This window comes from Akanthomyces muscarius, assembly GCF_028009165.1.
Source record: "Akanthomyces muscarius strain Ve6 chromosome Unknown contig_15, whole genome shotgun sequence".
In the NCBI taxonomy this organism is placed as follows: Eukaryota; Fungi; Ascomycota; class Sordariomycetes; order Hypocreales; family Cordycipitaceae; genus Akanthomyces; species Akanthomyces muscarius.
This window is the reverse complement of record NW_026611615.1, coordinates 26,759-52,715: the sequence shown is the minus strand read 5'-3', so window position 1 is coordinate 52,715 and position 25,957 is coordinate 26,759. Positions and strand designations below refer to the sequence as shown.

At 53.4% G+C, this 25,957-nt stretch overlaps 11 protein-coding genes across 12 annotated transcripts; 8 read left to right on the top strand and 3 right to left on the bottom strand.

Moving 5' to 3' along the window:
• Positions 1 to 3,416: 3,416 nt before the first annotated feature.
• On the top strand, positions 3,417 to 3,927 carry LMH87_007747 (uncharacterized protein; the record flags this gene model as incomplete). Its single annotated transcript, XM_056199035.1, has 2 exons — positions 3,417 to 3,737; positions 3,823 to 3,927. 2 exons carry the CDS (start codon positions 3,417 to 3,419, stop codon positions 3,925 to 3,927), a joined length of 426 nt encoding a protein of 141 aa, XP_056057611.1.
• A 445-nt stretch (positions 3,928 to 4,372) lies between these two features.
• On the top strand, positions 4,373 to 5,119 carry LMH87_007746 (uncharacterized protein; the record flags this gene model as incomplete). The annotated part of the gene is made up of 2 exons (XM_056199024.1): positions 4,373 to 4,753; positions 4,847 to 5,119. The coding sequence occupies 2 exons, from the start codon at positions 4,373 to 4,375 to the stop codon at positions 5,117 to 5,119; spliced, it is 654 nt and encodes a 217-aa protein (XP_056057610.1).
• A 542-nt stretch (positions 5,120 to 5,661) lies between these two features.
• LMH87_007745 (uncharacterized protein) lies at positions 5,662 to 7,359 on the top strand (the record flags this gene model as incomplete). Its single annotated transcript, XM_056199011.1, has 1 exon — positions 5,662 to 7,359. The coding sequence occupies one exon, from the start codon at positions 5,662 to 5,664 to the stop codon at positions 7,357 to 7,359; it is 1,698 nt and encodes a 565-aa protein (XP_056057609.1).
• A 400-nt stretch (positions 7,360 to 7,759) lies between these two features.
• LMH87_007744 (uncharacterized protein) lies at positions 7,760 to 9,570 on the top strand (the record flags this gene model as incomplete). The annotated part of the gene is made up of 3 exons (XM_056199000.1): positions 7,760 to 8,386; positions 8,470 to 8,914; positions 8,975 to 9,570. 3 exons carry the CDS (start codon positions 7,760 to 7,762, stop codon positions 9,568 to 9,570), a joined length of 1,668 nt encoding a protein of 555 aa, XP_056057608.1.
• Positions 9,571 to 10,223: 653 nt separating this feature from the next.
• LMH87_007743 (uncharacterized protein) lies at positions 10,224 to 10,646 on the top strand (the record flags this gene model as incomplete). Its single annotated transcript, XM_056198987.1, has 1 exon — positions 10,224 to 10,646. The coding sequence occupies one exon, from the start codon at positions 10,224 to 10,226 to the stop codon at positions 10,644 to 10,646; it is 423 nt and encodes a 140-aa protein (XP_056057607.1).
• A 1,250-nt stretch (positions 10,647 to 11,896) lies between these two features.
• On the top strand, positions 11,897 to 12,868 carry LMH87_007742 (uncharacterized protein; the record flags this gene model as incomplete). 2 transcript variants are annotated; one of them, XM_056198975.1, is made up of 3 exons in its annotated part: positions 11,897 to 11,901; positions 11,966 to 12,107; positions 12,161 to 12,868. In XM_056198975.1, 3 exons carry the CDS (start codon positions 11,897 to 11,899, stop codon positions 12,866 to 12,868), a joined length of 855 nt encoding a protein of 284 aa, XP_056057606.1. The 2 variants fall into 2 exon arrangements, with proteins under 2 accessions (XP_056057606.1, XP_056057605.1); XM_056198976.1 differs by lacking the exon at positions 11,897 to 11,901 and having other exon boundaries at positions 11,955 to 12,107.
• A 201-nt stretch (positions 12,869 to 13,069) lies between these two features.
• LMH87_007741 (uncharacterized protein) lies at positions 13,070 to 14,597 on the bottom strand (the record flags this gene model as incomplete). Its single annotated transcript, XM_056198964.1, has 2 exons — positions 13,070 to 14,468; positions 14,533 to 14,597. 2 exons carry the CDS (start codon positions 14,595 to 14,597, stop codon positions 13,070 to 13,072), a joined length of 1,464 nt encoding a protein of 487 aa, XP_056057604.1.
• Positions 14,598 to 16,953: 2,356 nt separating this feature from the next.
• On the bottom strand, positions 16,954 to 19,176 carry LMH87_007740 (uncharacterized protein; the record flags this gene model as incomplete). The annotated part of the gene is made up of 5 exons (XM_056198950.1): positions 16,954 to 17,714; positions 17,767 to 18,002; positions 18,057 to 18,942; positions 18,989 to 19,013; positions 19,090 to 19,176. 5 exons carry the CDS (start codon positions 19,174 to 19,176, stop codon positions 16,954 to 16,956), a joined length of 1,995 nt encoding a protein of 664 aa, XP_056057603.1.
• A 724-nt stretch (positions 19,177 to 19,900) lies between these two features.
• On the top strand, positions 19,901 to 21,930 carry LMH87_007739 (uncharacterized protein; the record flags this gene model as incomplete). Its single annotated transcript, XM_056198939.1, has 6 exons — positions 19,901 to 20,089; positions 20,143 to 20,269; positions 20,322 to 20,497; positions 20,559 to 20,562; positions 20,622 to 20,848; positions 20,944 to 21,930. 6 exons carry the CDS (start codon positions 19,901 to 19,903, stop codon positions 21,928 to 21,930), a joined length of 1,710 nt encoding a protein of 569 aa, XP_056057602.1.
• Positions 21,931 to 22,639: 709 nt separating this feature from the next.
• Positions 22,640 to 24,493, top strand: LMH87_007738 (uncharacterized protein; the record flags this gene model as incomplete). Its single annotated transcript, XM_056198928.1, has 1 exon — positions 22,640 to 24,493. One exon carries the CDS (start codon positions 22,640 to 22,642, stop codon positions 24,491 to 24,493), a length of 1,854 nt encoding a protein of 617 aa, XP_056057601.1.
• Positions 24,494 to 24,684: 191 nt separating this feature from the next.
• Positions 24,685 to 25,765, bottom strand: LMH87_007737 (uncharacterized protein; the record flags this gene model as incomplete). Its single annotated transcript, XM_056198917.1, has 4 exons — positions 24,685 to 24,750; positions 24,812 to 25,445; positions 25,509 to 25,665; positions 25,714 to 25,765. The coding sequence occupies 4 exons, from the start codon at positions 25,763 to 25,765 to the stop codon at positions 24,685 to 24,687; spliced, it is 909 nt and encodes a 302-aa protein (XP_056057600.1).
• Positions 25,766 to 25,957: the final 192 nt, after the last annotated feature.

Below are 25,957 nucleotides of genomic sequence, written 5' to 3'. Positions count from 1 at the left end.
ATAGACCAATAAATGGCAAACTTTGCGGCGGGCTGTTTGGAATGAAGACCATAAGTATACTAAAGCCAAAGACTTGTTCGGCTGAATACGATAGTTGCCTTTGCCCTGGAGTAGCGGCAGGGCGTGAAGGATTGCAGGCGGCTGAGGCTGAGTGCTTGCAGCGTCCTAATACGCAGGATTCAGTACAGGTAGCTGCAGTGTACTGGTATACTGGTTGCCTGTTATAGGGAGCGAGAAACACTTTCTGCAAATTTTTTAGCGGAAACTTGCTCCCGTGGCGTTCGGAAGAGGCGGACAGATCCGTTGAAGTCTGGCCGTTGACGCCAACGGTTCCACCATACACCCCGATTAGACTCGACGCTGCGCGCAATTGCGGGACTTTCATGATAGCATGCAGAGATGTATTGACTGCATCCATATAGTTGTTAATAACGCACAGATATTGGGTGGCACCCTCGAATGTCACTGCGTGGCCACAGTTGGTGTTTTGGCAAGCCCATCAGGCTCGGCATGCATTGCGACCAGTAGCCTGCAGGCGACCCAATTTGGGCGATTCGTCATCACGGCGTAAAATCGCAAAGCGTCCCTCAACAATTAGGCGCTAGTGGTGCTGGTGAAATGCGACGTTGAGAGCATTTCATGCCCTTTTGAAGCACTATGTAACCTCTTTGTTAAGCATGTGCCAGTTGCAGCCTATAGAGGTTCTTTGATCCGTCGTGATGCTCGAGATGATTATACAGTACACAAAGGTGCTTGACGATAAGCGACGGGAAGTCGCGGGCCATAGCAGGAAGACCAGCCTCGTTGCGGTGTGCCGCGATTACTCTCGCGACGTTATCACAGGACTCCTAATAAAGTGAGCCGAACACAGTTATTGGATCGAATTCTAAAACGCGCGTTAGTCTTAATGATATCTTCACTATATGCTTCAATCTGCACATACCATACATATCTAGCACATAATGATAGAGCAGGAAACTAGATACTATGAGCGGTGCCGCGACCTCCACCATAGCATCCTAATACGAAAAATACGAAACCAGGTTAAATATGTGAGATTCTATATTATTTTCCACTTTATTAGATAACCTTAAAGCCTCCACCAAATCCAGGGGTGCCCAGCCTGCCTGTACCGCGCCGGCTACAGTAAATCACAGAAACTCGAGCACGTGCCAAGCAGAGAACAACAAGCGTTCGCGATACCGCTCTCTCAAGCTGGCCCGAATCAGCTAATATATCTCTCTCAATAGCGCCTAGTAAGACCTAACCTACCGTCTGCTGCTACTTTGGTGTGCCTCACGGTCAATGCCCACACGCGAGTCACCCAGAACCAGCTATAAGGTCGCTGCAATTTCTCCGCATTCAGCTTTGCTCGTGTTTTAGTTTCACTGCCTCGGTCCACAACTAGAAGTACAGTTAGCGAACTAGTTAGCGTTAATAATAGGCCTTTACAGTTCTATAAGGACAGATACTAGATTATAACGTCAATACCGCCGATGTCTTCCGTGAAGATATAGACGACATCCGTCAACAGGAACAGTGCTCAGTGGTAGAGGTCATCACTAACCGAAACGGCCAGCACAGGGGACTCTACATATTACGTGGAGTGAACTTCATAGCAGGCGTAGATACCTTTTGTTCTTAGGAGCTGGCCACATATAGGGAGATCACCGTCCGCGATAAGCATCTACTGCTCATCTTGCAGATACGCTACGTCCAAGTGAATCTCCCCGTGTGACTTTCTCGCCCATACTAATCAGCTAAGTAGATACAAGGCGCTAAGAGCACCATACTTTCGCTAATAGCCAATAAAAACAGCGACTCCAGCTTCTTTGCTTTTCACCTCTGTATAGGCACTCTCCGTGAATGGCTGCTGAAAAAGGACATCCATGATGCTCTGTGTAGAGAAGTGGACAAGGAACGGTCATTCTTTGACTTGCTCGTGGGATAGAGCCTATTTATACAAGCCTACAACTGGTCTAGTCAGTACAAATAACAATAACACATTTCTTTCAAACAATAATTTCCATACATGGTTCCTTCCGGTCTTAGGATGACTGTTCTATTGTAAACCATGAGCTAACTACCTATTGCGGTCTCCTACGACGACTAGCGGCGGCCATGACGCCCGGCGACAGAGTCTTTACACTCAGCGTGCCCCCACATGGAAAGCTGCTGCCCGGCCGAGACACATCAACCGAAAAGTGGTGATGCTCTCAACGAAAAACGCTCGCCTGTAGATCTTGGCCGTGCTCCTGGAAATGGCTGGCAAAGTGCTCTTTGTTCCCAAGGATGGCTTCACAGCCTTGCTATGGACACGTAAACGGCATTTGCAACCGATTTGAATGTATGACTTTTAGGTGCTTCACCAAAGCTCTCATTGGCCAAGTTTTCGTGCGGTCGACACCTCCGTGATGTCCTTGCCAACGGCAAAACGCGCAGATTAGTCCTGTTTCATCGCTCTTTGGCGTGCAGTCTGACATATTGCAGTGACGCGACCACCCTTTCTTTTCTCTGCCATCCTAATCATCTCCAATAGAAGCGGACGGTGATGCGTGGTCATCCCCCACCAACTTGCGCTTCTTTTGCCGAACCGTCCGACTCTCTCGGTGGCCGTAGAGCCGGCTAACCCGTCCGATGAGCTCAAGACGCAGCTCATGAAGCTGATCTGTATCAGTCATGTCGGCAGCCACTGCGTACGACTGCGCAACATGGGCTCTCTCCGGTAAGTCATACCGTACGCTCGGCGGCGCAATGATGTCGGCAGGCTTGATGCCCTGCAGCTGACGGTCTATCTCCTCCACGTGGGCATTGGTGTGAAATTCCTGTAGAGCCTGCCGAAGTCGGATAGCCTTGAGGTACTTGGACAGCTTCTCAGCTTCTTTGCTGTACAGATCGTATTCCTCCCGCATGGTAGTACCCGCAGCGGCTTCCCTGCTTCGATATCCTAGAGGGAACCAAAAGCCCGACATAGATCGCTCATTATCGTTTTCATCTCCCTTCAATCTTCTACGCAAGCGAGAGTCTTTTCGATTGAACTGCGCATGTTGGTAATTTGGCACATTACAAGCTGCTGTGGCGGCACGTAGGTAGGTGCGCTGGTGGCCAGAACTGGTTCTAAAAGGGTGCTGAATAAAGCGGAGTTGTAATGCAGCAGAAAGAAAAAAAAAAGGAGAGAGAAAGTGCTCACAGAGACGGACAGCAGAACAATTAAAACAAGGAAAAGAAGTCGCATTAGTAATGTTGCGGCGCATAGTACCCGAAAGCCGTGGGCATGCTTAGCCTCGTTGCGCCGTTGGTGGTGGATTTGGCGCGGGGAAGCCTGCCGCCAACCTGCAGCCAACTGCATGTAACATGGCGCGAGGAGAACATCAAGACATCGTCGCACGCAACAAGCAATCTACAATAGTGCCACAATGTTCGAACCCACGGGAGAGCCTGTGACGTACAAGGCCAACTGCCACTGTGGTCGGGTCAAGTTTACAGTGGCGCTGCCCGATATTCGTAACAACAAGGTGCTCAGCTGCAACTGCTCCATCTGCACCAAGAACGGATATCTTTTGGTCTACCCAAAGGTGGAAAATGTAAAGTTCATCTCTGGAGAAGACAAGCTCAAGTCGTATCGCTTTGGCACGGCGACGAAGCCACACAAGTTTTGCCCCGAGTGCGGCACCAGCATCTTGATTGACTTTTCCGAGACGGAGCACCCAATGTCGCGTGCCGTAACGGCAGTTAATGTAAGTGAGAAGAAGAAGAAAAGAAGAAAAAAAGGGGGGGGGAAGGCCTTGCGCAAATCGGGAATCACATAATAACAAGCTCTAGGCACGCACTTTTGTGGACATTGAGGACATTATGGCCGACTTGAACCTCCATCGGATCAATGGCAAGGACAAGATGCAGCCGCCGTACAAGGTGCCCAAATTTTGACGCCGAGACCAGGCAACAAACAGTGCTGGTGAGGCGGTTAGGGAGAGTTTGGGGACTAGGCATAAAAGCAGCAAGATGCTGTGTTTATAGCGTATTTAAATACTAGAAACAAAGATTAATGATGAGAACCATTGTGACCTTGAACAAGCTGCCTATGTTACCTATACCTACCTAAGGTAGTTAGCGGTCTTGTCGCAAGAAACCGCTGAACGATACCAGTGGGATTGCGCTACAGTGGGCTGAAGGTAATCCCGAGCAAACTGCCACCAAATCGCCAATACTTTAGAGGTAGTTACTCGGAATTGCCTCGAGGCACTGTGAGGGACCTTGACTTCCGGCGCTCGGCTCACTAAAAAGACCAACTCACGGGCCCCAGCGGACCATTAGCGGACCCTCGTCCTTCAGGGCCCAACCTCAGTGGGGGCTTTGGTGGTTCTTCAGCGTAATGGCAACTGAAATATCGAGTCAGAGCAAACAAACGGCGTCAACCTTTTCTTCCATTGTCACCCTCCCCCCCAAAAAGGATCTCCGAGCAATGAACTACTTCTGGCCCCCGACCCGGCCAGACGCTCAATGGGTTTCTGTGGGACCTCTCGCCCAGTTCCCAGACGTGGCTGCCGATGATGGCAATCTAATCCAGCCACGGGCGTGTGACGCCAAGAGCCAGCCCGGCTGCCGGATCTTGGTCGTCCCCAAGTCGGATCCTTCGCATTCTGCCGAGATTGCCATTCCTGCCGGCGCGGCCACCTCCCCGAGCGAGGGCCAAGACTTGAAGGATCAGGTGGTGGTGTTTCGCTATCGCGACAAGGTGCACGCCGTTGACCATGTGAGTACCTAGTTCATCAGCAGCCGATCTGAAACTCGTGTGCCGTCCTTCTCCAGCACGCTGCTAACCGTCGTCCCCAACCCCCTACTCCAGCAATGCCCGCACAACGCATATCCGCTGTCCAATGGGACGCCCTTTGACATTGAGGACTTTGGCGTCGTCCTCAGCGCAGGTCTCACCTGCCCAAAGCATGGCTGGTCCTTTGATTTGTTCACTGGCCAGTCGGACCGCGGTCTCTACAAGCTTCCTGTCTGGGAAGTCCAGCTGCGCGATGTGCACGGCAATCCATTGTCCGGCAGTCTCAGAGGCAACGACCCTCCCGACGGCAAAACTGTATGGGTGCGGAGACGACAAAAGATCGGCTAAAAAAGGACAAAAGGTTATTCCCCTCACCACCTTTCCGGGCAGGTCGTCCCAAATTGCGTGCAGACAGCATGGCTGGGCGGGCGATTCGTGCGCTACCCACCCTGTGGTGCATGAGCCACGATGCGGCCACCCAAGTTCCACCATTCGATCGCCGGTGCTTTCCGCTAATTGGGGTCTTGCTGGGTACCTTTGTTCAATGGTCACGCAGATGCCCGTATCATGCTTGCATTATGCACTGCGCCGCTGGCCAACAGTTCCACTCACAAAGCAACCGACCACCAGCCTGCGTTGCCTGCCTTCTTCTTTAGGCAAGTGCTTCATTGGGGGCCTGGCCATTGGACCTCTCGGATGCAACCCAGGCCCGCCTTCATTATTGCATCATGCCTTGAATCAACTGCCTCTCGGTAGATCCAAATCTACTGGTACAAAAGCACATCTTTTCCCCCGCGATTATGTGACTGTCTCCTGCTTCCTTTCTTCCACCATCCCTTCTGTTTCAGAAGCTGTCACTCACACCAGCTTCCCCTCCACATCCACCAGTCATGGCTTTCCTTCTCCCCGTCCTCGTGGCCACCTTGGCTGTCGCCTCTCCCGTGAGCCAGTTTGTCACCAAGCAGGCTCTTCCTTCTGTTCCCGAGGGCTGGACGCTCAAGGCCGCTGCGCCTTCTGACCACCAGCTGAACCTCCACATCCGCCTCAAGGAGGAGAACCTCGACCAGCTGCAGAAGCGCACTCTGGAGATCAGTGACCCTGCCCATGCCGACTACGGCAAGCACCTTACCAAGGCCGAAGTCGATGCCCTCACTGCTCCCACCAAGGACACCGTCGACTCGGTCACCAAATGGCTCTCCTCCCACGGCGTCGATGCCGGTCAGGTCAACAGCGGTTTCTTGACCGTCTCCGTCAGTGTTGACCAGGCCAAGAAGATGCTCGACGCCGACTATGGCCTCTACGCTCACGCCGACACTGGCCGCGAGACTATTCGTGCCACCAGCTACAGCCTGCCCGGCTCTGTCCATGGTGCCATTGACATGGTCCAGCCTACCACTCTCTTTTCTGATCTTGGCCTCAGCACCTCCAAGAACATGATTCCCATTCAGAAGGCTCTTGCGTCTTCCAACCAGGCTCGCGACGGCGATATTTGCTCCCAGGAGGGCTCCTCGACCAAGTGCCTCCGCCAAAACTACAACGTCCAGGGCTACAACGCCTCCAACGGAAAGACAACATTTGGCATCACTGGCTTCTTGGGCGAAGTCCCCAGCCCTGATAGCCTCAGCAACTACCTGCAGAAGTATGACAGTGATATTCCTTCCGACACCTCTTTCAAGGTTGAGTCCATCAACAATGGCCCCACTGAGCCCGGTGGTCAAGGCGAGGCTGATCTCGACGTTCAAATCTCTGTCGCGTTGGTCTACCCCATCGACACCGTCTTCTACTCTACTGGTGGTAGCCCTCCTACGACCGGACCTGGCGGTGAGCAGAATGAGCCCTACCTGGACTGGCTCAAGTACACCCTGGCTCTGGACAGCCCATCCCAGACGTACTCCATTTCCTATGGCGATGATGAGCCCACCGTTCCCAACGACTACGCCGATGCGGTTTGTGCGCAGTTCATGAAGCTCGGCGCTCGTGGTGTCAGTGTTCTCACAGCTTCCGGCGACTCTGGCGCTGGAAACCGCGCCGCTTGCTCAGGTGGCAAGGTCACCTACAAGCCCTCGTTCCCCGCCAGCTGCCCCTGGGTCACAACCGTCGGAGGCACCACCGGATACGGCTCCAACGAGCAAGGCTTCCGTGACGGAGGCGGTGGCTTCTCCAACCACTTTGCCACCCCCGACTACCAGGTGGACGCTGTCAACGGTTACATTGGAAAGCTGGACAGCGCAACCAAGAGCGCTTTCAACGCCTCCGGCCGTGCCTACCCCGATGTTGCCGCACTCTACACCAACTACCCCATCTTCAGTGGCGATTCGGAGGGGAGTAGCGGCGGCACCAGCGCCTCTACCCCCACTACCGCCTCCATCATTGCCCTGCTCAACGACTACCTCGTGTCCAGCGGCAAGAGCCCTCTCGGTTTCCTCAATCCCTGGCTCTACAAGAAGGGCAAGGAAGGTCTCCGTGACATTGCCAAGGGAGGAAACAACGTTTGCTCCTTGCAAAAGGCTTTCCCTGCCGTTGAAGGCTGGGATGCTTCTACTGGTCTGGGTGTGCCCGACTTTGCCAAGCTCAAGGCGCTTCTGTAAGCGAGGCATGTAAATACATACATACTTATCACATATATCCTGTAAATGAAAACTACTACATGAGAAATGGCATGAAGTTTTGACCATCTTTACTTGTTCTCCCCGATGAATGAGACTTGTCTCGGCTCTGCCCCCCACGCAACCGTTGCGGGGAGTTCTCCGATATAGGCCACTAGCAGAAGGCCCTATCTCGGACACTGGCGAGACAAGAGATAACTCATTAGTTAAGGTGCATGCATTTTCCAATATTTAAATCTGACCTTGTGTACTTGTCACGGGGTACAAATATTCCAGATCCATCATAACTGCACCGGTATTCGAGCCTTTGCTTTTCATCGTAACCGGTGCGCGCCCCGTGTTGCCTTTTGCTAACCTCTACCGCCGTTGAGTACACCCAATCATGAACGACACCACAGCCGAAACAGGCGACGTGGAGAGGAGCATCGCCATCTCCCCTGTGCGTGCCGCCGACGAGGATCACGATGCCGCCAAGGCGGCCGGCCCCAGCGCCAAGGTCGAGGCCGCCTTTTCCGAGCTGGCGCACGCCAAGCGCGGCCTCGAGCAGCGCCACATCCAGATGATTGCGCTGGCCGGCACCATCGGCACGGGCCTCTTCCTCGCGACCGGCAAGGCGCTCGCCAACGGCGGACCCCTGGGCCTGCTCCTCGGCTACGGCCTCGTCGGGGTGCTCATCTGCGCCGTCGTCTTCTCCGTCGCCGAGATGAGCGCGCTGGTGCCGCTGTCGGGCGGCGTGATCCGCCACGCCGAGCACTTCTTCGACCCGGCGCTGGCGTTTGCGCAGGGCTGGAACAGCGTCTACGCCAACGCCATCCTGCTGCCCGCGGAGATGGTGGCGTGCGCGGTCATCATCGACTACTGGTCGCACAGCATCAGCCACGCGGTGTGGATCGTGGTCCTGGGCGGGCTGCTGGTGCTGAGCAACTTTTTGCTGGTGAGCGTGTATGGCGAGCTGGAGTTTGTGTGTGCGATTCTCAAGATTTTGCTGATTCTCGGCGTCAACATCCTGGCAAGTTCACTCCCCTGCTCCCCGAGGCCGATCCCCGCCCGCCCCCCCGGACCCTTCACTAACACAGGTCTCTTTGTGTGCAGAGCATCTGCATCACCGCCGGCGCGGGCCCCAAGGGCGAGGTCATTGGCTTCAAGTACTGGCGCGACCCGGGCCCGTTTGTGCAGTACCTCGCGATCCCGGGCGCCTGGGGCCGCTTCGTCGGCTTCTGGCGGGTGCTCGTCAGCGCGGCCTACGCCTTCTCCAACGTCGAGAACATTTCCGTCGCGGGCGCCGAGACGCGCAACCCGCGCCACAACATCCCCAAGGCGGCGCGGCGCGTCTTCTGGCGCATCATGCTCCTCTACCTCGTCACCATCTTCTGCGTCGGCCTCGTCGTGCGCTCCGACGACCCGGCGCTCACGGCGCGCTCCGGCGACGCGGGCGCCTCGCCGTTTGCGATTGCGGCGGTCAACGCGGGCATCAAGGCCGTGCCGTCCATCATCAACGCCGTCGTGGTGACGAGTGCCTGGAGTGCTGGAAATTCAGGTGCGTCCTTCTTTTCTCTTCCCAACAAGGTACCGGGAAACGCTGACACAACATCGGCAGCCATGCTGGTGGGCACGCGCACGCTCTACGGGCTGGCGCTCGAAGGCCACGCCCCGAGATTCTTCACCCGGACGAACCGCTTCGGTGTGCCCTGGCTGTCCGTCTCGGCCGTCGGCTCGCTCATGTTTCTCGGCTTCATGACGCTGTCGTCGAGCGCCGCCGTCGTCTTTGGCTGGTTCCAGGACCTCGTCTCGGCCGCGTCCTTTGTGCACTGGATCAACATTGAGCTCGTCTACCTGCGCTTCTACTACGGCTGCCGGAGGCAAGGGATCAGCCGCGACGAGCTGCCCTGGAAGGGGCCCCTGCAGCCGTACGGCGCCTGGCTGGCCCTCGTGTCCTTTGCCGTCCTGCTGCTCACGGGCGGCTTCTACGTCTTCATCGACGGCCACTGGAGCGCGCAGAGCTTCGTCTCGGCCTACTTCAACGTCCCGCTCATCTTGGCGCTGTACTTTGGGTACAAGATTGCGCGTGGGACGAAATTGGTGCCGCTCGAGAAGATGCCGATTCGCGACTTCTTGGAGGTGGCGCGACGGGAGCCGGAGGACCTGCCGGCACAGCCAAAGGGATGGCGGCGCCTCAACATACTTTGGGGGTGATATGTAGTGCTGGAAGATTTGTGGTGAACAAGTATTGAGAGTGGTGGAACTTTGTCGAGCACTTGAATCAGTACGAGTAAACTGTGAACTCGCCACATTGAATGAGTATCGCGTTATTGCCTTGGAAGCCTTACCAGGCTGCGCAATGATTCAAAACATGATGGGCAGTTTAGTTCCTAGAAAATACCTGGGCGGCTATCCACGCTATAGTCTTGTCTGCTCATTTTTGTCTCATGTTTTCGCCGTCTCCCAGGGTTGTCGTTCACCGGTATCTCTGAAGCTTTCTGGGGCCAGTGCGATGCCTCCACCAGCGCAGGCCTCGAAGCATGGCGAAAATCTATTTTTTTCCACGCCAAGCCAACTAGCTATCACAAGCCAGTATATATGACGAAATGAAGCATCGGGTCCGCCGCTCAAGGTCCCCTCATTGGCTGTGCTGGACAATTTCTCACAGCCCGGTCTAGCGCAGCCAATTTCTCACAGCCTTATTTGCAGTTCCTACGCCCTGCGTCGCCCGGCCAAAGCTTTCACGTCTTTGAATTGTGCATAAAAAGGAGAGCAAAAGTAGAGAACGATCAAGGACCAGTCAACTAAGCATTATACATTAGCAAGACAACCAAACGACAAAAAAAAAGAAATTCCCAACCGGCACCATGCCCAACGCAACCACCACCCTCCCTTCCCTCCCCAACGTCACGGCCTGCCAGCCATACCAGCCCACGAGTCCGACGTACAAAATTGAGGACATGATTCGTCCTGGAGTTTGGTTTGCCGCTGCCAAGGGCAACGTCTCCGCCGAGGCCATGGCCATGTGTTGTGGCACCAACTCCGTGCAGCTCTTCGCCCAGACGTGCGAGCTGTTTTGCGAGGTCCCCGAGCACAAATACGCCGACACCACCAAGAGCGATGGGTTCAACGAATGCCTTATGGACAAAGGCGTGCGCGCGGATCTGAATTACGGCCAGGGGGGGCAGAGCGGCGGAAAGCCGTCGTCAGGCGGTATCATGATTGGGGCGGCTAGGGGGTTGGTGTTGATGTGCTTGGGACTGTTCGCTGTTCAAGCTTTTGTGTTTTAGGGTAGCGCTGGAGAAATTGTTGCGGTGGGCATGTATGAGCATGCAGTAGTGGTTTGATGTCTGGAACCAAGGCCAGCAAAGCAACCCTGACCAGAAGGAGGTTCAGGTACTCCGCAGCGACGGAGAGTTTGTGCAAAGGAAACAGTGCCGGTATTAGCAAGGCATGTCGATGTCATTTGAACGGTGCACTGGTAACAGCTTATGCAGCGTGGTGTCTTAATTTTATTTCTGCCCTCAGCTTATTAGTAGGAGATGACATATGATAGGCTCTTGCAAATTGTAGTAGAACTTCTACTGCCAGATCAGATCACCACGTAAGTGAAGTGCTAGAGGAGACCTGGGCTGGGACAGATGCAGGTGAATATGTAGCAAAGTTGGGTCTAGGTGAAGGGCATACACAGCTGGAGTCATGGCGAGATTACCACGATTCTGTTTGCTGACTGCTATTATTGGCGCCTATTGCCGGACACGTCCGCCACGACAAACTTGGGTCACTTGCGCGAGTCGGTCTCTGGCGGGCTATGCTGCAGCAGCACATGTTATGGGACGCTGGTAAGTCTTTGTCGTGCATGTGAAAGAGCTATTAGGCTTTTGCTCCATGTGCAGTGCGCAAGGGTCGTTCTAAGAGCTGCAAGTACTGATTAGCTGTTAATGATGGGGCACGGACAAAGAAGCTACAGGCGGTGGCACTTTTAAGATGTGCAACTGTGGTGATTTGATTGAACCTTGCCCTTGCAAGTTCCCTGTATGATCCTCGCTCTGCTCAACTTCATGGAAAAAAACGTGCTAGTCTCCAAATTACCTGCTAAAACTAGACGTTGCGAGAATGTTGAGATGTTGAGACAGCCTACTAGTGCTCCATCTTGATAACGTTATTATGCCGGGCCGAGCTGCCGCAATACCGGCAGGGCTAATGCGGGGTTGTGTCTGGGCTTCAATTGCTGCCAAAAGTCATTGTATAGGAACAATGAGACGGCGATCGTCAATCACATGTAATTTTCAGCAATTTGTAGAACCAGACATTGAAGAGCAAAGTGGGCGCGTCGTGTGACGACGTAATCTTGCCATCTTGTTCATATCCTGTAACTATCGCTTCGAATGCTAGACTCCACGCCATCTGATTCGTTGGGGGCAAAGTGCGCAAGCTACTAGTAACAACAAAGTTCACTGTAGCCCATGTGCCTAGTAATCCCAGGACTACTATTGGCATGAAAGACTTATAAATATGTCAATTGCCGCCCATCCTGTCTATGAGGTCCGATCTTGACTGTCTCTTATGCCGGAATTGCGGATGTGTTTTCTGACCACATGGCTGCCAGATCTGCATGGCGCGTCTCGCAAAAGGCCTTCGTGCCATTGAGCACCCTCATGATTATTTTCGCCCTGTTCTCATTTGTCGGGTATCGGAGCCCCCTGAGGAAGGATGGGAGCGCTATTCTCTTCACTACGAGTCGTATGCCAGTAAGCTTCTTCCTCACCCAACCCGCGCCGCAATATACTAATCTAAGAGAAAGACTGAAGAGCACTTTCTGAACTATCGCAAAAAAGCAGCACCACAGTGGATATACAAAGGGATGCATGTTGTGCCAGCCATCATCCGGAGCATCGCCATGCCATTGCAGCACATCGAGAGCCTGCGCAAGAGATGGCCTGTCCTCCACCGCACGGCAGGCTATTTTATTCTCTCCCTCTCGCTGCTGCTTAGCATGAGCGGCTACTGGTTCTTCTTCTCCGACAATGCCTACACACACAAAAATGTCTTCCACATGCACACTTTTAAAGGCCTTGGCCCCGTCAGCTGGCCCACGTTCGAGCTGACGCTCTGGGTGATTGCGCCGTTCTACTGGCTTACCATTTATAAAGCGGCCGTTACGGCGCGGGCCAAGGATTTTGTGCGCCACCGAAAATGGGCGGTTCTGCATACCATTTGCGCCAGCTTCATTTCTGTCGAGCGATTTACCCTCACCGCCCTTTATGGCATTGGCTATGTGCTTAGCTTCTTGCCGCAGGACAGGGTACACGAGTTTTTCGGCGTTGGACATGAAGTGGAAGACATAGTAGAGGCGGAACTCGGTGTGTTCGCGCTGGCCAATGTGCTTGCACATGCTGTAATATTGTCGTGGCTGGCCTATGAGTGTGGACGGGCTGGATATTTTGACGGCGTGAAACGGTGCCTATCTTCAAACGTAGGGGGTAACAAGAACCCGAAGAAAGTGGAATAGGAGGAGATACCAAAGCATGGCCGCGAAGAGATGTCATGAGAATTTTAATTACTATGAAAACTCGATGCAATACCGCCCGACTCCATCTCGCTATGGTAAAAAAGAAATCCCAAGAAGAAAAAAAGTCAAAGAAAAGGCCACAACGCCAAAAATCTCCATGTATGCAGTTTAAATAGTAGCAGCAAATTCATGCTCTGCCAACTAATTAATGGGGGCAGTCATGTTGGTATTGCCCTGCTTAAGGATGGTCTTCTCCCTGGGGATATTGTCCAGGAGCGAGTCGGGCAGGTTCAGGTGATCCTTGACAGTTTGCTTCGGCGTGAGCGCGAGCCACTGCGCGACGGAAATGTCGGTAAACTTGGGTGCCTGCAGCACCTCGAGGAAGACGAGGTCTTCGGTGCCCGTGTTCTCGACATAGTGCGCGTCGGCTTTCGGGATGTAGCCCACGTCGCCCGCCGTAAAGTCAAACGTGCGGCCTGCGTCGGGGGCCTTGTAGATAGTGGCGCGGCCGGAGCCCTGGAGGAAGTAGTCCCACTCGTCCGACGACGTGTGCCAGTGCATCTCGCGCATGGCGCCTGGCCGCACGGTGACGAGAGCGACCGAGAACTTGGCCGCGATGGGGAACGTGGTGGGGTCCAGGATCTTCACCGTGCCGCCGGGGGCCTCGAACGGCTTCTGCTGCGACCAGTGGTAGGTGTAGGCGTTGGCCGGAGGGATGGCGCCCGCCGCGCCTGTGACGTTTTGCTTCTGAATGTCCTTGGGCTGCGGCGTGCCGTTGAAGATGTACAGCTCCTTCTGGGGGATGTCCTTGAAGGCGTCGACGGGCGCGTCAAAGTTCTTGGCCAGGACGGACTTGGGCGTGCGCGCAAACATTTCCGACACCAAAAAGGTGCCGTTCTCGTCAAAGTCGCCCTGGTCAAAGACGAGCAGGAACTCGACGCCCTGGTCGAATGCCTGGATCGAATGCGGCACGCCGGCGGGGAAGAACCACACGTCGCCCTCGCACAGGTCGTCGGTGAACGTCTGCGACTCGTCGTTGATGGCGGCGATGCGCACGCAGCCCTTGAGGACCAGCGCCCACTCGGCCGCCGTGTGCCAGTGCAGCTCGCGGTACGCGTTGGGCCCTAGCTTCATGTCGACACCCGCCATGGCGCTGGCGCTGGGCAGCACGTCGCTGTTTTGCTGGCGCGCCCAGCCCGACTTCTCGCCCGTGCCGAAGCGGTTGTGCGACAGGCCCAGCGGCCACATGGCGTTGGGGACGCTGCCGGCATCGGTGCCGGGCGGCGCGAAGAGATCGGGATTGAGCTTCTCGTACTCAAACGTGCGAGGGCCGTCGGCGCTCGACCCCTTGCTGCCGCGATAGGGCTCCGGCTTATCTACGCTGTTGAAGTCAAGGTATAGGCCCTCGTCCGCGTCGGCGGCCTGGCCGTTGACCAAGGTGGGATTCTTGACGTCGGCGCTGTCCGTGGTCACGTCTGGGATCTTGGCGTTGCCGCCAAGAAGACTGCTGTCGCCGCGAAGGTTGCCCATCGGAGCCTGGACGCTAGCGATGGGGGGTGTGACGCCGGCGATCGGGCCTTGATTCCCGGCATACTTCATTCTGCGGTGCCCCTTGTTAGTGCTGACATGCAGGAACAATTGAGGAGTTGTCTTTTCTTTCTTACTGTGGCGCGCCATAAGCACTGCCTGCCAATGACAGAAGTAGTAATGTTTGTGGGCTAAAAATCATCGTGGCTGCAGTAGATCCGATGTGTCTTTGGCGTTATCGAGATCAAGATTGCTTCTGAACAGGGTGACGGAAAACTCGACGAAACTCGACGAAATGGCGAGGACCATCCTGCCTCTTAAATACTCCCTACTGCACTACATAGCCAGTGCTTTGACGCCAGAGCTCGGCGTCGGGATGCCGCCTAGCCCAACGAGTCAATATCGTCATGCGAGAGCCAGGGCGGCCACGAATCTAGTCTTGATGAGCCGCTAATTCCGGAGTGACAAAATCATCGAGACGCGATTTGCATCCACTGCCATTGGTGGGCACGGGGAGTCTATTTCTGGAGTCCGTAGCTCCACGGCATCCGTGCAAGGCCATGGGAACTGGAAACTACTTCGCACAAGCAAAATACCAACCAACTAGAGCTTCCCGCGACTGTCCGCCACCTCAGTAGCGTCTTTGGCGATGTTACGCCGGCACAAGCGTCCCGCGAGCTAAGAGCGTTGCAGCTTGCATCTGCACTGCCCCCAAGCTATGTGCTGGCCCTAGCTGCATTTGCGTCCATGCATGCGCTCTCGCGCCTCGTTTTTTTCCTCTTTTTCTGCGGTGGGCATGCGTAGACCATTTCTGCTTTCCCCATCCCACGCCACTAGATAACTAGCGAGGTAGTGTTGCCGAACACCCGATTGCGTTGCATATGCCCCCGGGCAAAAGCTAGCAAAAAGAGGGTCTTAGATCCGTATCGGCGCCGGACATTGGGGTTGCGGGAGTCCAGGCGACAGTTATTGTACGCACACGTCGCGACCGAAGCAGACCTGCGAAGTTGCAATAGGCCCTCTGCGCTGTTTTGTGAGCTGTCGACCCATTTGCGCGCATGGCCGTGATAACCGGGTCCTACGAGGAAGCTCTTGACAAGCTTCATTCGTGTTGCTCCTCCTCAGTGCGACCCTGGATGCTTGGTTGGACCCCGTTGCTGATGAGCAGCCGTGAGGCGGGAGACACGGACAGATCAGCGGGCACATCCGACTTACCGCTTCTTCTCAGGAGGCTGTGCAAGTTTTAGATGTATGACTTTCGTGATAACATCATTGCGAACAGTTGCCAAGCTTTTTGCAGCGACATTGTGAATGCTCCAGCGCTATGACCTCATGGGCTTGGTAACGTTAGCTCCGGAAATCGCAGCTCGTGAGGTCATTGGACTAGAGTGCAGTGCTTCTTGCTGAAATGACTCGATATAATGGCGCTAGCTAGGGTATTGGATCGGTGCCAACAATCCTGATGCAAAAAGGGCCCCCCAAATTCGTCACCGATAGTTGATGGACGGAATGTCCATGCGGCCGTGCGAGCTGCCAACTCAACATTAACCTTGAATCTTATGCTCGCGACGTGGCATGAGCCAATGATGTGTTCTCGGCACGTGCACTACGAGTAGTTGAGGACTTAGACCATGAGACGAATGCCAACTTCAAAAGTGCAGGTTTATCCTCGACCTGTGCAACACACCACAGCCGTTGCAGCGCCACGAGTTGGGCCGCACAGCCGGCAACTAGCAACGGGGAGGAACTGCAGTCTTCCCCGCCCCTGGACTAGCCCGAGCCAGGCATGCCGAGCGACTAACCTACAGCAGCAAATGATAGCTGCATGGTGGCGATCTGTGTAGTATGACGAAGCAAATCTCGCTTGGTAATCCTGTGATTTTACAGGAGCAAGGGCAAAGGAGGCAACTACACCTAGTCACGCAACTAATGTCGGCATCTTCGGATGATTCTCTCCGCCCAAGACAAAAACACTACTGAACATTTCCTTTATTGCTTTTGGCTGTAGGACAGAGACAATGCTCGCGGCTATATGAGAGGACTGATAATGAGGTGCCTGGAAATTTATCCGCATGCAGCATTCACCCTGCAACTGCAGGTGTATGTTAGTACAAGCCGCGGCTGACACGAAGGACTGCTATGCAGACGAGCTGTACTTGCAATACATTCCAGCCAACATTGATAGAACTAAGCATATAATGCGACGAAAGGACAAAAATCTGAAGCCCTCCCGAGAATGCCCTTAGAATGGAGAAGACGAATGCGTGATATATGTATCTCCGCTACGACTATGTAGACTCGCTGAGACGCGCGGCGAGTCGGCACACGTGCATTTTTTTTTGGACTAAAATGTGAAGCGAAAATTGCAAAAAAGAAAAAGAACCTGTACGGTACACGAGAAAAAGAAAGGAAACTCGCGGCCAGCACAATGATGTCGCGGACGCGGAGGGAAGCGTACCACCCTATGTAGTCGCGGCGCCGCGGTCTTCGCTGCCGAGATGACGCTGCCGTACATAATATAGTGCAGCCGCGGCGCACCCTTCATGCTCGAGTCGGTTCTACAAATCGACTGCCGCGACCATGAAGTACGAGCCGACATCGGACTTGGCCTTTGTCATAAATGCCACTCCGACATCATTGCCCACGACATTCCAGATCGTGGGACCGGGGACCGAGTTCAGCCCATTTGTCAAGGTCTTGTGTATGCTGTCGATGAAGAAGTCGCGCACTTGCGACGAGGACGTGGCGGCGAGCCACATCTCGAGCGTGCTCACCGTCTTGTCCACCTCGCTGAAGAACTGCATGCCGTTGGGGTGTTGCTGTGTCTCGTACCACTTGGATTGCATGTCATACACGGATTGGTTGAAGAGTCCCAGGCCCAGAAGCTTGTCAAACGCGAAGGGGTATGTGCCAATCCACGATGTGCCTGGGTCGTTGTAGTGCGTAATGATGTGGTTGCCTTTGGCGTTGGTGGCCAGGTCAAGGATCTTGTTGGCAAAGTCTCGTCCTTTGGCGGTGTAGTTTGGAGCGGATGCTAAATCTCCAAAGGAGGCGATGCCGATGGCCGAGTACATAGCAAGAATGGTCTGGTTCGCGGTCGCCTGGATCGAGTCGACTGCGGAGCGCTGCTTGGGTGGATAAAGACCGTTTTGTACGAGATAGTTGGCGTACTTCTCTAGAATCGGAATGTAGGGCTGTATCCATTGAGTGTTCTTCGACACCTTCTGGTATGCGTACACCATCCACAGCAATACACTCGTCTGGTCCAGAAGGAGTTTTTCTTCTGCCTGTGGGGTCTCTCCGGTCGCATTCGGGTAGTCTTTTACAAAGATTAGCATGCTGCGCCAGTAAAAAATTGTTGTTTCACATACGTTTTCCGATGTCGTGCACAGCGTAATTCTCAGGCCACTGCTTCGAGAACGTGAGCACTGGTTCAAGTAGCAAGCGGATATAGTCGGGCGCCAAGACGTAGAATGCTGGCAGAGCGCGTGGCAGCAAATCGGCCAGGGTGTTGACATTTCCGTCTGTAGATACTTCCTTCATGAAAGCCATTGCTTGGCTGGTATCGAACGATGAGGTTGGAATGGTAACCTGGAACCCGCCAAAGCTAACACACCAAGTTAGCGAAAGATTGCACACTGCGGGAGTCGACGATACTCACATTTGTCGCATATGACCTTCAAGAATATCGGCATAATTTGAAGATAATTTGTTCCCGATATTCCTGACTCTTGAGTCGAGCTGCTGCGATTCCTTAAGTGCTGCTGCATAATCGTCAAGGAAGTGCTCTGTAACGTTGACCAGTCCCTGGTACTTGGATGCATAGTATGGCGATTGTGCGTCGCCCAAAAACTGAATGGAACGGTCTTGTTGTATCCCAATTGCAGAGGTCGAAGGCGCGTCGGCTGATAATGGTTGCGCCATGGCCGCCAGAGAGCCCTCTCCGTAGGTGCCGTCGGTATTGGGCAAGCTGCCAGAGTTTACGAAAGCTGCGTGAACAGCAGAGGCGGCTCCGATCTGATATGTAGAAGCCTTTTTGGATGGAACAGCTAGTACAGTGTGGCCCCAAGTCGCCATTTGCTTTTTCTCACTGAACGCTATGGAGCGCTTGCCTGTAAGGCTGACCATGGAAGAGCCGGTCGCCTGTTGAAATTGGGCGTCAACATTGCCTTGCTGTGCAGTCCAAGAATCATCGATTGCACTCAGGACGGTAATTGAAGGAAGCGAAGATTGCCCTTCGTCGATAGAAACTGACAGGTAGCTGTACGGAAGAGACTGCCGTGTGTAGTCCGTCAGCGAAATGAGTGAGAAAAAGTCCAGGGTGAGTTTGGCCGGGCCAGCCTGCAGGTGAAGCAGAGTGTGTGTTGACGTGAAGCTAATAGATGACTGTGTCGCCATCTTCACTTTATTCGGTAAACTGGTACATCCAAACAAGCAATATGCCTGCTCGCCGACTCGCGCAATAACTTCCCACTTGAGCGGTTGCCCAGCCCAGAACATCGGCTGCGCAGCGGGCGCATTGTCCGAGCCATTACCAGGAAGCCAAACTAACGCAGGTTAGTCTAGAAAATTCCATGTAAACCCGCAACTTACCCGAAAGGTATGGATTTTTCACCGCCTATTGCCTGTGATTAGTTTCTTGGTAGCTCTGGGGACTGTGTCACTGTCTTGTGTTGCGCATCGATCATACGCACCAGTGGATATGCAGGCAGGGGGACATTGCCGGCGCTGGCGAGGAGTGCCAACGAGAACAGGCTCAAGGCCTTACCAAGAAGCTGCATGGCAATTGATTCTGAGTGGAATGAGACGAGATACGGCGGACTATGGAAGTGCTAGAAAGTAGCGGTTCCATGCGCGGGGTGGCTTTGTGATATACTTGCCTCCCATAGCCATATTTACAATAGAGCTAGAGAAACGAACCCGATATTTTCGGGTCTTTATAAACATTGCGCAGCAGAGAGCAACTACTAATGCATGGCAACCGAGCACTCGGCTGATTCTGCAGGCGAACGGCAGATGGATCTATCCGCTGACCGACGACGCCAACCGTGTGTGGTTTAGAGATGCAATGAGACGGTACGAAAATAGGTATTAATATCCACCTTTTATACCGTAGTCAGTTCTAGATGAAGAATCCATGTGACTATTGCTCGTTCCCCAAGTGACCTGGCATTGCGTGGCTTGGAGTTCGCAGCCGCGGCCGGTCTTGTGCTTATGGTGAGCCGCGAGCAGCTTTTCTTCCCGGCAGAATTTCCTGCAAGCTAGCGATAGCGTGAGATGCACTACCTTTACACAATACCGAATAAAAAAAAGCCGCCGAAGTGTCGTCTTTTGATGATCACTTCCGCTCACGGGTCCATTCCACAAGCAAGACATAACTATGTTCCCCGCAGCTGAGTTGTGATGTTGCACAGGAGACTCACTAGTTGGCTATAAGAGGCATTCGAGGCCACCCGGACACGCGGCTGGGAAAGCGTCGCAAAGTTTGTTATTACACTCAGCACAATGAAGAGAAGTTTTCTTTTATTGATCTCGGCGGCTACGCAGGCCCTTGCCAGTGGCAATGCCAATCATGAAAAACTCCTCCCAGAGCGCCGGGCTGCTGCTAGACCTAACATTGTTTTTATCCTGACTGATGATCAGGATGCTCGCATGCACTCTCTGGATTATATGCAGGGTGTGCAGACTCATCTGGTACGTCGATAACTCCTCTATAATTTCTAGGTCGTGATTTAACGTACGCGTAGAAAAGTCAGGGCGCGTCTTACCAGAATCATTTTTGTACAGTCGCTTTGTGCTGCCCGTCACGAGTCAATCTGTGGACTGGCCGAGCGCCGCATAACACAAACGTCACCGACCTCTCCCCACCTTATGGTAAGGAGTGAAGACTGATGGAACGATGAACTTCTTCTAATCAGAGTCATAGGTGGCTATCCAAAGTTCATCAAGCAAGGGTTCAATGATGATTGGCTACCAGTATGGATGCAGCAAAGTGGCTACCAAACGTACTACGTCGGAAAGCTCATGAATGCCTTTGACCTTCAAACTACAACTCGCCCTATGTCAACGGATTCAATGGCTCCGACTTTCTCTGCGGCGCGGGTGAGTAGTGTAGCAAAATTCGGCATCGCAAAGGATATTTTGAAGCTGACAAGTCCATCAGAGACGTACAACTACTTCAACCCAATGTACCAGCGAAACAGAGAACCGCCCAAAACATATCAAGGCCAGTACACCACTGATCTTCTGTGGAAGAAATCTCGTGGCTTTCTGGACGATGCGCGCAAGTCTAATCAGCCATTCTTCTTGACTATGGCACCTGTTTCGCCGCATGTTGGCCATGGACCTCGGCCTGATGGCGTCTCTCAGGAAGGGCCGATTCCTGATGGCAAGTACAAGAACTTTTTCAACGATGCCAAGGTGCCGAGAACGAAAAACTTCAATCCCGATACGGTAATAATTCCTTTCTCTCTTATTTCTCTCAAAAGCACACTTTGCTGTCTTTTTCTCTTGTACTTTCTCACTCACACTAACATTGACGGTAACAGCCGAGCGGAACCCATTGGCTCCTCCACTTGGACAAGCAAAACCAGACGACTATAAACAATGGCGATGAGTACTATCGCAATCGGCTGCGTGCACTGCAATCGGTTGATGAAGTTGTCAATAATACAATCTCCTATCTCACAGAGCACAATCTGATGGACAACACCTACATCATCTACTCTTCCGACAATGGTTTTCACATTGGGCATCACCGCATGTTCCCGGGGAAGAATTGTCCGTACGAGGAAGATGTCAATGTGCCTCTCATCATTCGGGGGCCTGGAATCGAAGCCGGATCCACCGTCAACCTTGCCACATCTCACACGGATCTCGCACCAACCATTCTTCGCATAGCCCAGGCGCCGCTCCACGATTATCTCGATGGCTCGGCAGTGCCGCTTATCGACCCGAACCCTCCCACCCAGAACTTTGAGCATGCACAGATTGAGCACTGGGGTGCCGGTGCGACCAAGGGCCAGCTGCGCTCAGAGTACCCGGAAGCGCCCGGCGTCGTCAACACGACATACAAGGCGCTCCGCATCATGGGCCCGGGCTACAACTATTACTATTCGGTCTGGTGCACCAACCAGCACGAGCTGTACGACATGTCGGCTGACTCTCAGCAAATGAAAAATCTCTACACGCCGTACTCATACAAGCCCAACGAGCCGCAAGGACCTAACAACCCTTTCCCTATCAACCGCCTGGAAAGTCGCCTGGATGCCTTGCTCCTCGTCCTCAAGAGCTGCAAGGCCAAGACATGCATTCAGCCATGGACCGCCCTGCACCCGGGTGGAAAGGTCAATAGCTTGCCAGACGCGATGGATCCCAAGTATGATGAGTTTTATCAGAAGCAGCAGCACAGAGTTTCCTACAATTGGTGCGACAAGGGCTATATTGTCGCTGCAGAGGGTCCGCAAACATACCTGCAGTTCCAGCATACGGAAACAAAGAGGAAACTCGGCGAGCCGACCTGGGATATGATTTGAGTCACGCAGGGGACGTGCACAGATTGTTCCTCCTGGAAGTCAGCCTGGACCTGACGCAGATTGCGACCTCGACTCTGTACAATGTGAGAGTAGAGACAGGACAGAATGCGAGATGTAGCCTATTTAAATGATGCCACCACCTAAATAGAATTACCTTGATGGGCGCACTTTCTCCCAGGTCCAAAATAGGGGGTGGATTTAACACACTATTGCCTCTGTTATTGATGTCATCCATATCCACTAGCCACCATTACTTACTTGGTCTACCAGTCTTGTGGTTGTTCAAATGCTCGTACTTGGAATAGATGCAAAAAGAAGTGTGAGCTACCTGACTACTCTATTTCAGAATATGCCCGCATTACAGTCAATGCCTTTGAATTATACGACTTTTGAGCCTTACTTTTGTATTGTATCCTCCGATGGTTCTCTTTTGGGGTATTGCCCCGCCGTTGCCTGGCGGAAATATTGGCGCCATGAAGCCTCGTTGAGTCCCAATGTGGCAGCTGCCGAGCGTACGGCGTGACTCAATCAAAGTTGAGCCTTATGATTTTTCCACGTCTTTGCACATTTATAAGAGACGGGTTCGATACAAGAGTGACTGAGCTCTCACATTTCTTTCGAATTTGTACTCCACCGGCCGCCTCCATCACGCAGGAAGGCTTCCCTCCATAGTCAAGTTAGGCCACTCGCCCCGCCAACTACCACCACCATGGGCTGCGGATCGTCAAAGCCTGCAAATCCAGCTGCCGCTTTGGCTAAGAATCTGGGAGAACAGGGGCCAGAGCTAGACTGGTACCACCGTCCGATATGGAGCCAGCACATTGACTACATCTACGAGACCGCCAAGCAGAATGGAGGCACGAGTAAGCTTCGCCGGAATTTCGGCGAGTTCCTGAACAGCACCGCCCAGGAGTGGCTGGGAGTCGAGTACCCCGAATGTGCAAAGGCTGGCACAACCGAGCCTTTCGAAGACGAGGCGATGCCCTTTGGAAACGACTCCGGCCCTTGTATCCCGACAAAGATGTTTGTGACGCTAGATGAGGGCTTCAGTGGCATCGCGTATGCCGCTACTCTGGTGGTTCACAGCCCGATGGCATGGAAGAGTGTCTCCGACGGCGCAAATAGCGCACTGCCCGGGAGCATCATGAATGCCCCGCCGACAAAACTTGCTCAGCGATACCTGAGCTACCTTGTGCATGGAATTGAGCAAAAGGGAGGAAATGTGAAGCATTGTGTTCTCAACCTCATCATTGGCTCGGTCATGATGACTGCTCGATACGAGCCTCACAATCTCATTCCCAGTGCATCTCTGATCAGCGAAAACGCGAATGCGGAGATTCCAGCGCCAAAGGTAGTTATGGACGAGGATGGTCCTGCGGAGTCGAGCGATCCGCAGCTTGTCTTTCGATCGCGCCTTTTCATGTCGGTGCTAAAAAATCTCGAAAACAAGTATCCAGGGTGCACAATCTGGGACGCCGGGAAAATGAGCTTCAACGTCGACGACAAGCCATACCCGTACCCTGCACGATTTCTCGTCTGCCGTGACTTCGAGAAGAGAAACAAAGACGTGGAAACTGTTGACTACAAGGTCAAAGGCCCGTATTCAGAGGGAAACGAAACTGTTGCAACAATTCTTCGCGCGCGTAATCCTTCTGAGGACCCTGGCGGTATCGTATGCCTCGCGATTGTGGTCAATGTCGACCCTGAAGATCCTTGGCCCAAACGAGACATGGACAAGCATCTTCCCATATTGGTAGCAGCCTTCGCAGAAGCATCGCTGCATGGCCTGCTCATGGCATTTTTGAAGGGCTTTGACAGATGTGCCCTTCGGATCTGGGCCGGCCAGGACACGAGGCACTGCACATTCATCGCACCGCACGCAAAAGGGCAAACAGCAGAGGATTTGCAGCAGTTCTCGGACCTGCTATTTGGCGGCAGGGTTGATTCGCTGAAGCCTGCGCTCAATCCCGAAGATGCCAGTGATCTGGAGGAAACCTTTGGCATCAAGCTTAAGAAGCAGCAGGAACATCGACTCTGGCAGTCTGAGAGCCATTTTCAGAAGATACGCCACGAGATGCGCGAAAGAGCCCAGGCCAACCCAGAGCGGTATGAGATGATCAACGTGCTGGCAGGCCATCAAAGCGCCGCCAAATTCATGGAAAACAACTTTGGCGACCGCACGATAACAGAAGAAGGGGAGCTGCCGCAGCCAGATCTGAAAGGTGCCGCGAAGCTCGAAAACAGTAAAGTTCTGGTTGCCAGAGACCCCAAACAGGAGCCGAGCAGCATCACCGCCGTACTCATCAGCATCCCCTGCCCTATTCCGGGGTATAGTCCCCTGATTGATAAGGAAAAGACGTGGCTTCAGACACCAGAGAGCAAGAGAGCCGAGGAGGCGGTGATGGCTCTCTTGAAGCAGTGGTACGGCCAAGGCAAAATATCCAAGGTGGATTGCTTTACTCAGATAATGATTGGCATGGATGCCATCATCTACCAGTTTGTCGATGGGGAAAAGTTTGTTGACTACCCAGAGGAGCGCATGGAGCAAATCAGGTGGCAGTAAGATGGGCCGTGGGCGACACGAGTTTATGACGATCGGAGCATTGTGATGATGAAGAAACAGCGGGATCCAAATATCTATTGATATTCTTGTTTGGTATAGCGCTCAATAATATTTAATGAACCTTTTATAATATTTCAAGTCGGCTACTCGCTATGATTCGCTTTTGCATGTCAAGCGGCCTAGGTTTTCCCTTAGAGCTGATCAACCAGCTTGTCGGCCACATTGTCAATGTTGGATCCATAGGAATCTGGCGAAGTCTACAAACACAAGGTCAGTATTTAAAATCGAGGAGAGTTTGGCAGCTTCAAAACTTCGTACCTGGATATAGAGCACACCGTCTTCAATAACGACCTCGCTAGAGCTCTGCTTCATCTGCGAGGCATCCACGATTCGGAAAGCAATCTTGCCAGACTCGACAGCCTCGTTGAAGCCCTCCTGGAGCATGTCGTCTGCGTCAAACTTGTGGCGGACAAGCGCCTTGGCGAGCGCATTGTAGTAGTAGTAGACAAATGAGCCGAGGTTCTCTTTGAAGTTGGCCTTGGTGCCGCTGAGCTTGGCGTAAGCGGCCTCGAAGCCCGGTTCCAGTGTGTAGTCCTTCTTCAGGATGGTGTTTATCTGGGTATTCACCTCGCCAATGTCGGCCTCGTAGTTCTTTTTGATGTCGAGGCGCGTCTCGTAGCCCATGCCCTCGGAGGGAACCTCGTTCAGGGCGGTGGTAATCTTCTTCTCGTTGAAGACGTCGTCAATGTTGCTGGCGAGGTTGCCTTCCTGCCAGAGGATGGCGAGCTGGCCGGAAGAGGTGATTCCGGCGCCGCAGTAGCTGATCTTATTGTCGACGTCAATGTCCATGACTAGGTTGTGGGCCGAAGCGACCTGGTTGATTTCTTGCTTTCCGTCGTCGCCGTGCTTGTCAATGTATCTGCGAAGGCCATTGACAGCGCATCGTACGTACCTAACCAGAAAGCAAAAGGTTAGGCCTTTGTTCTATTCAATGACTCAGTTGCATATTACTTACTCTGCAATCATGGCCCCAGTGGACTCCTTTGCCCATGAGCCGTCGGCGCCATAGGGATATATGTTCTTCGGGTCAATATCGACAGTCCACGTCTGTCCAAGAATTTCGCTAAGCTCTTTCTCATATTCTTCCTTCTTGGACTCCCAACTGTCACGAACTGTATTCGTTAATCACGGGTTTAGCAGTGGTAGCAAATGGTACGTACTGTCCTTGCGGATGGCAAGGGGTAGCTTCTCGGCAGGAGGAAGGCGGCTCATATTGAAGAAGGGTATGTGAAGGTGATGTAAAAAAGTAGAAGTTAAAGTCAGAATTGTCTGAAGTGAGTTCTCGATGTCTGATTAAGTTTTTGAATAGGGTGCAGTTGGTCCTGCCTGGAGGAACTGCCAAGCTTTATACGCATTGATTGCAGATCTCCAAGATCATTCCGCCGGCAGGCAACAGCCTTGAAT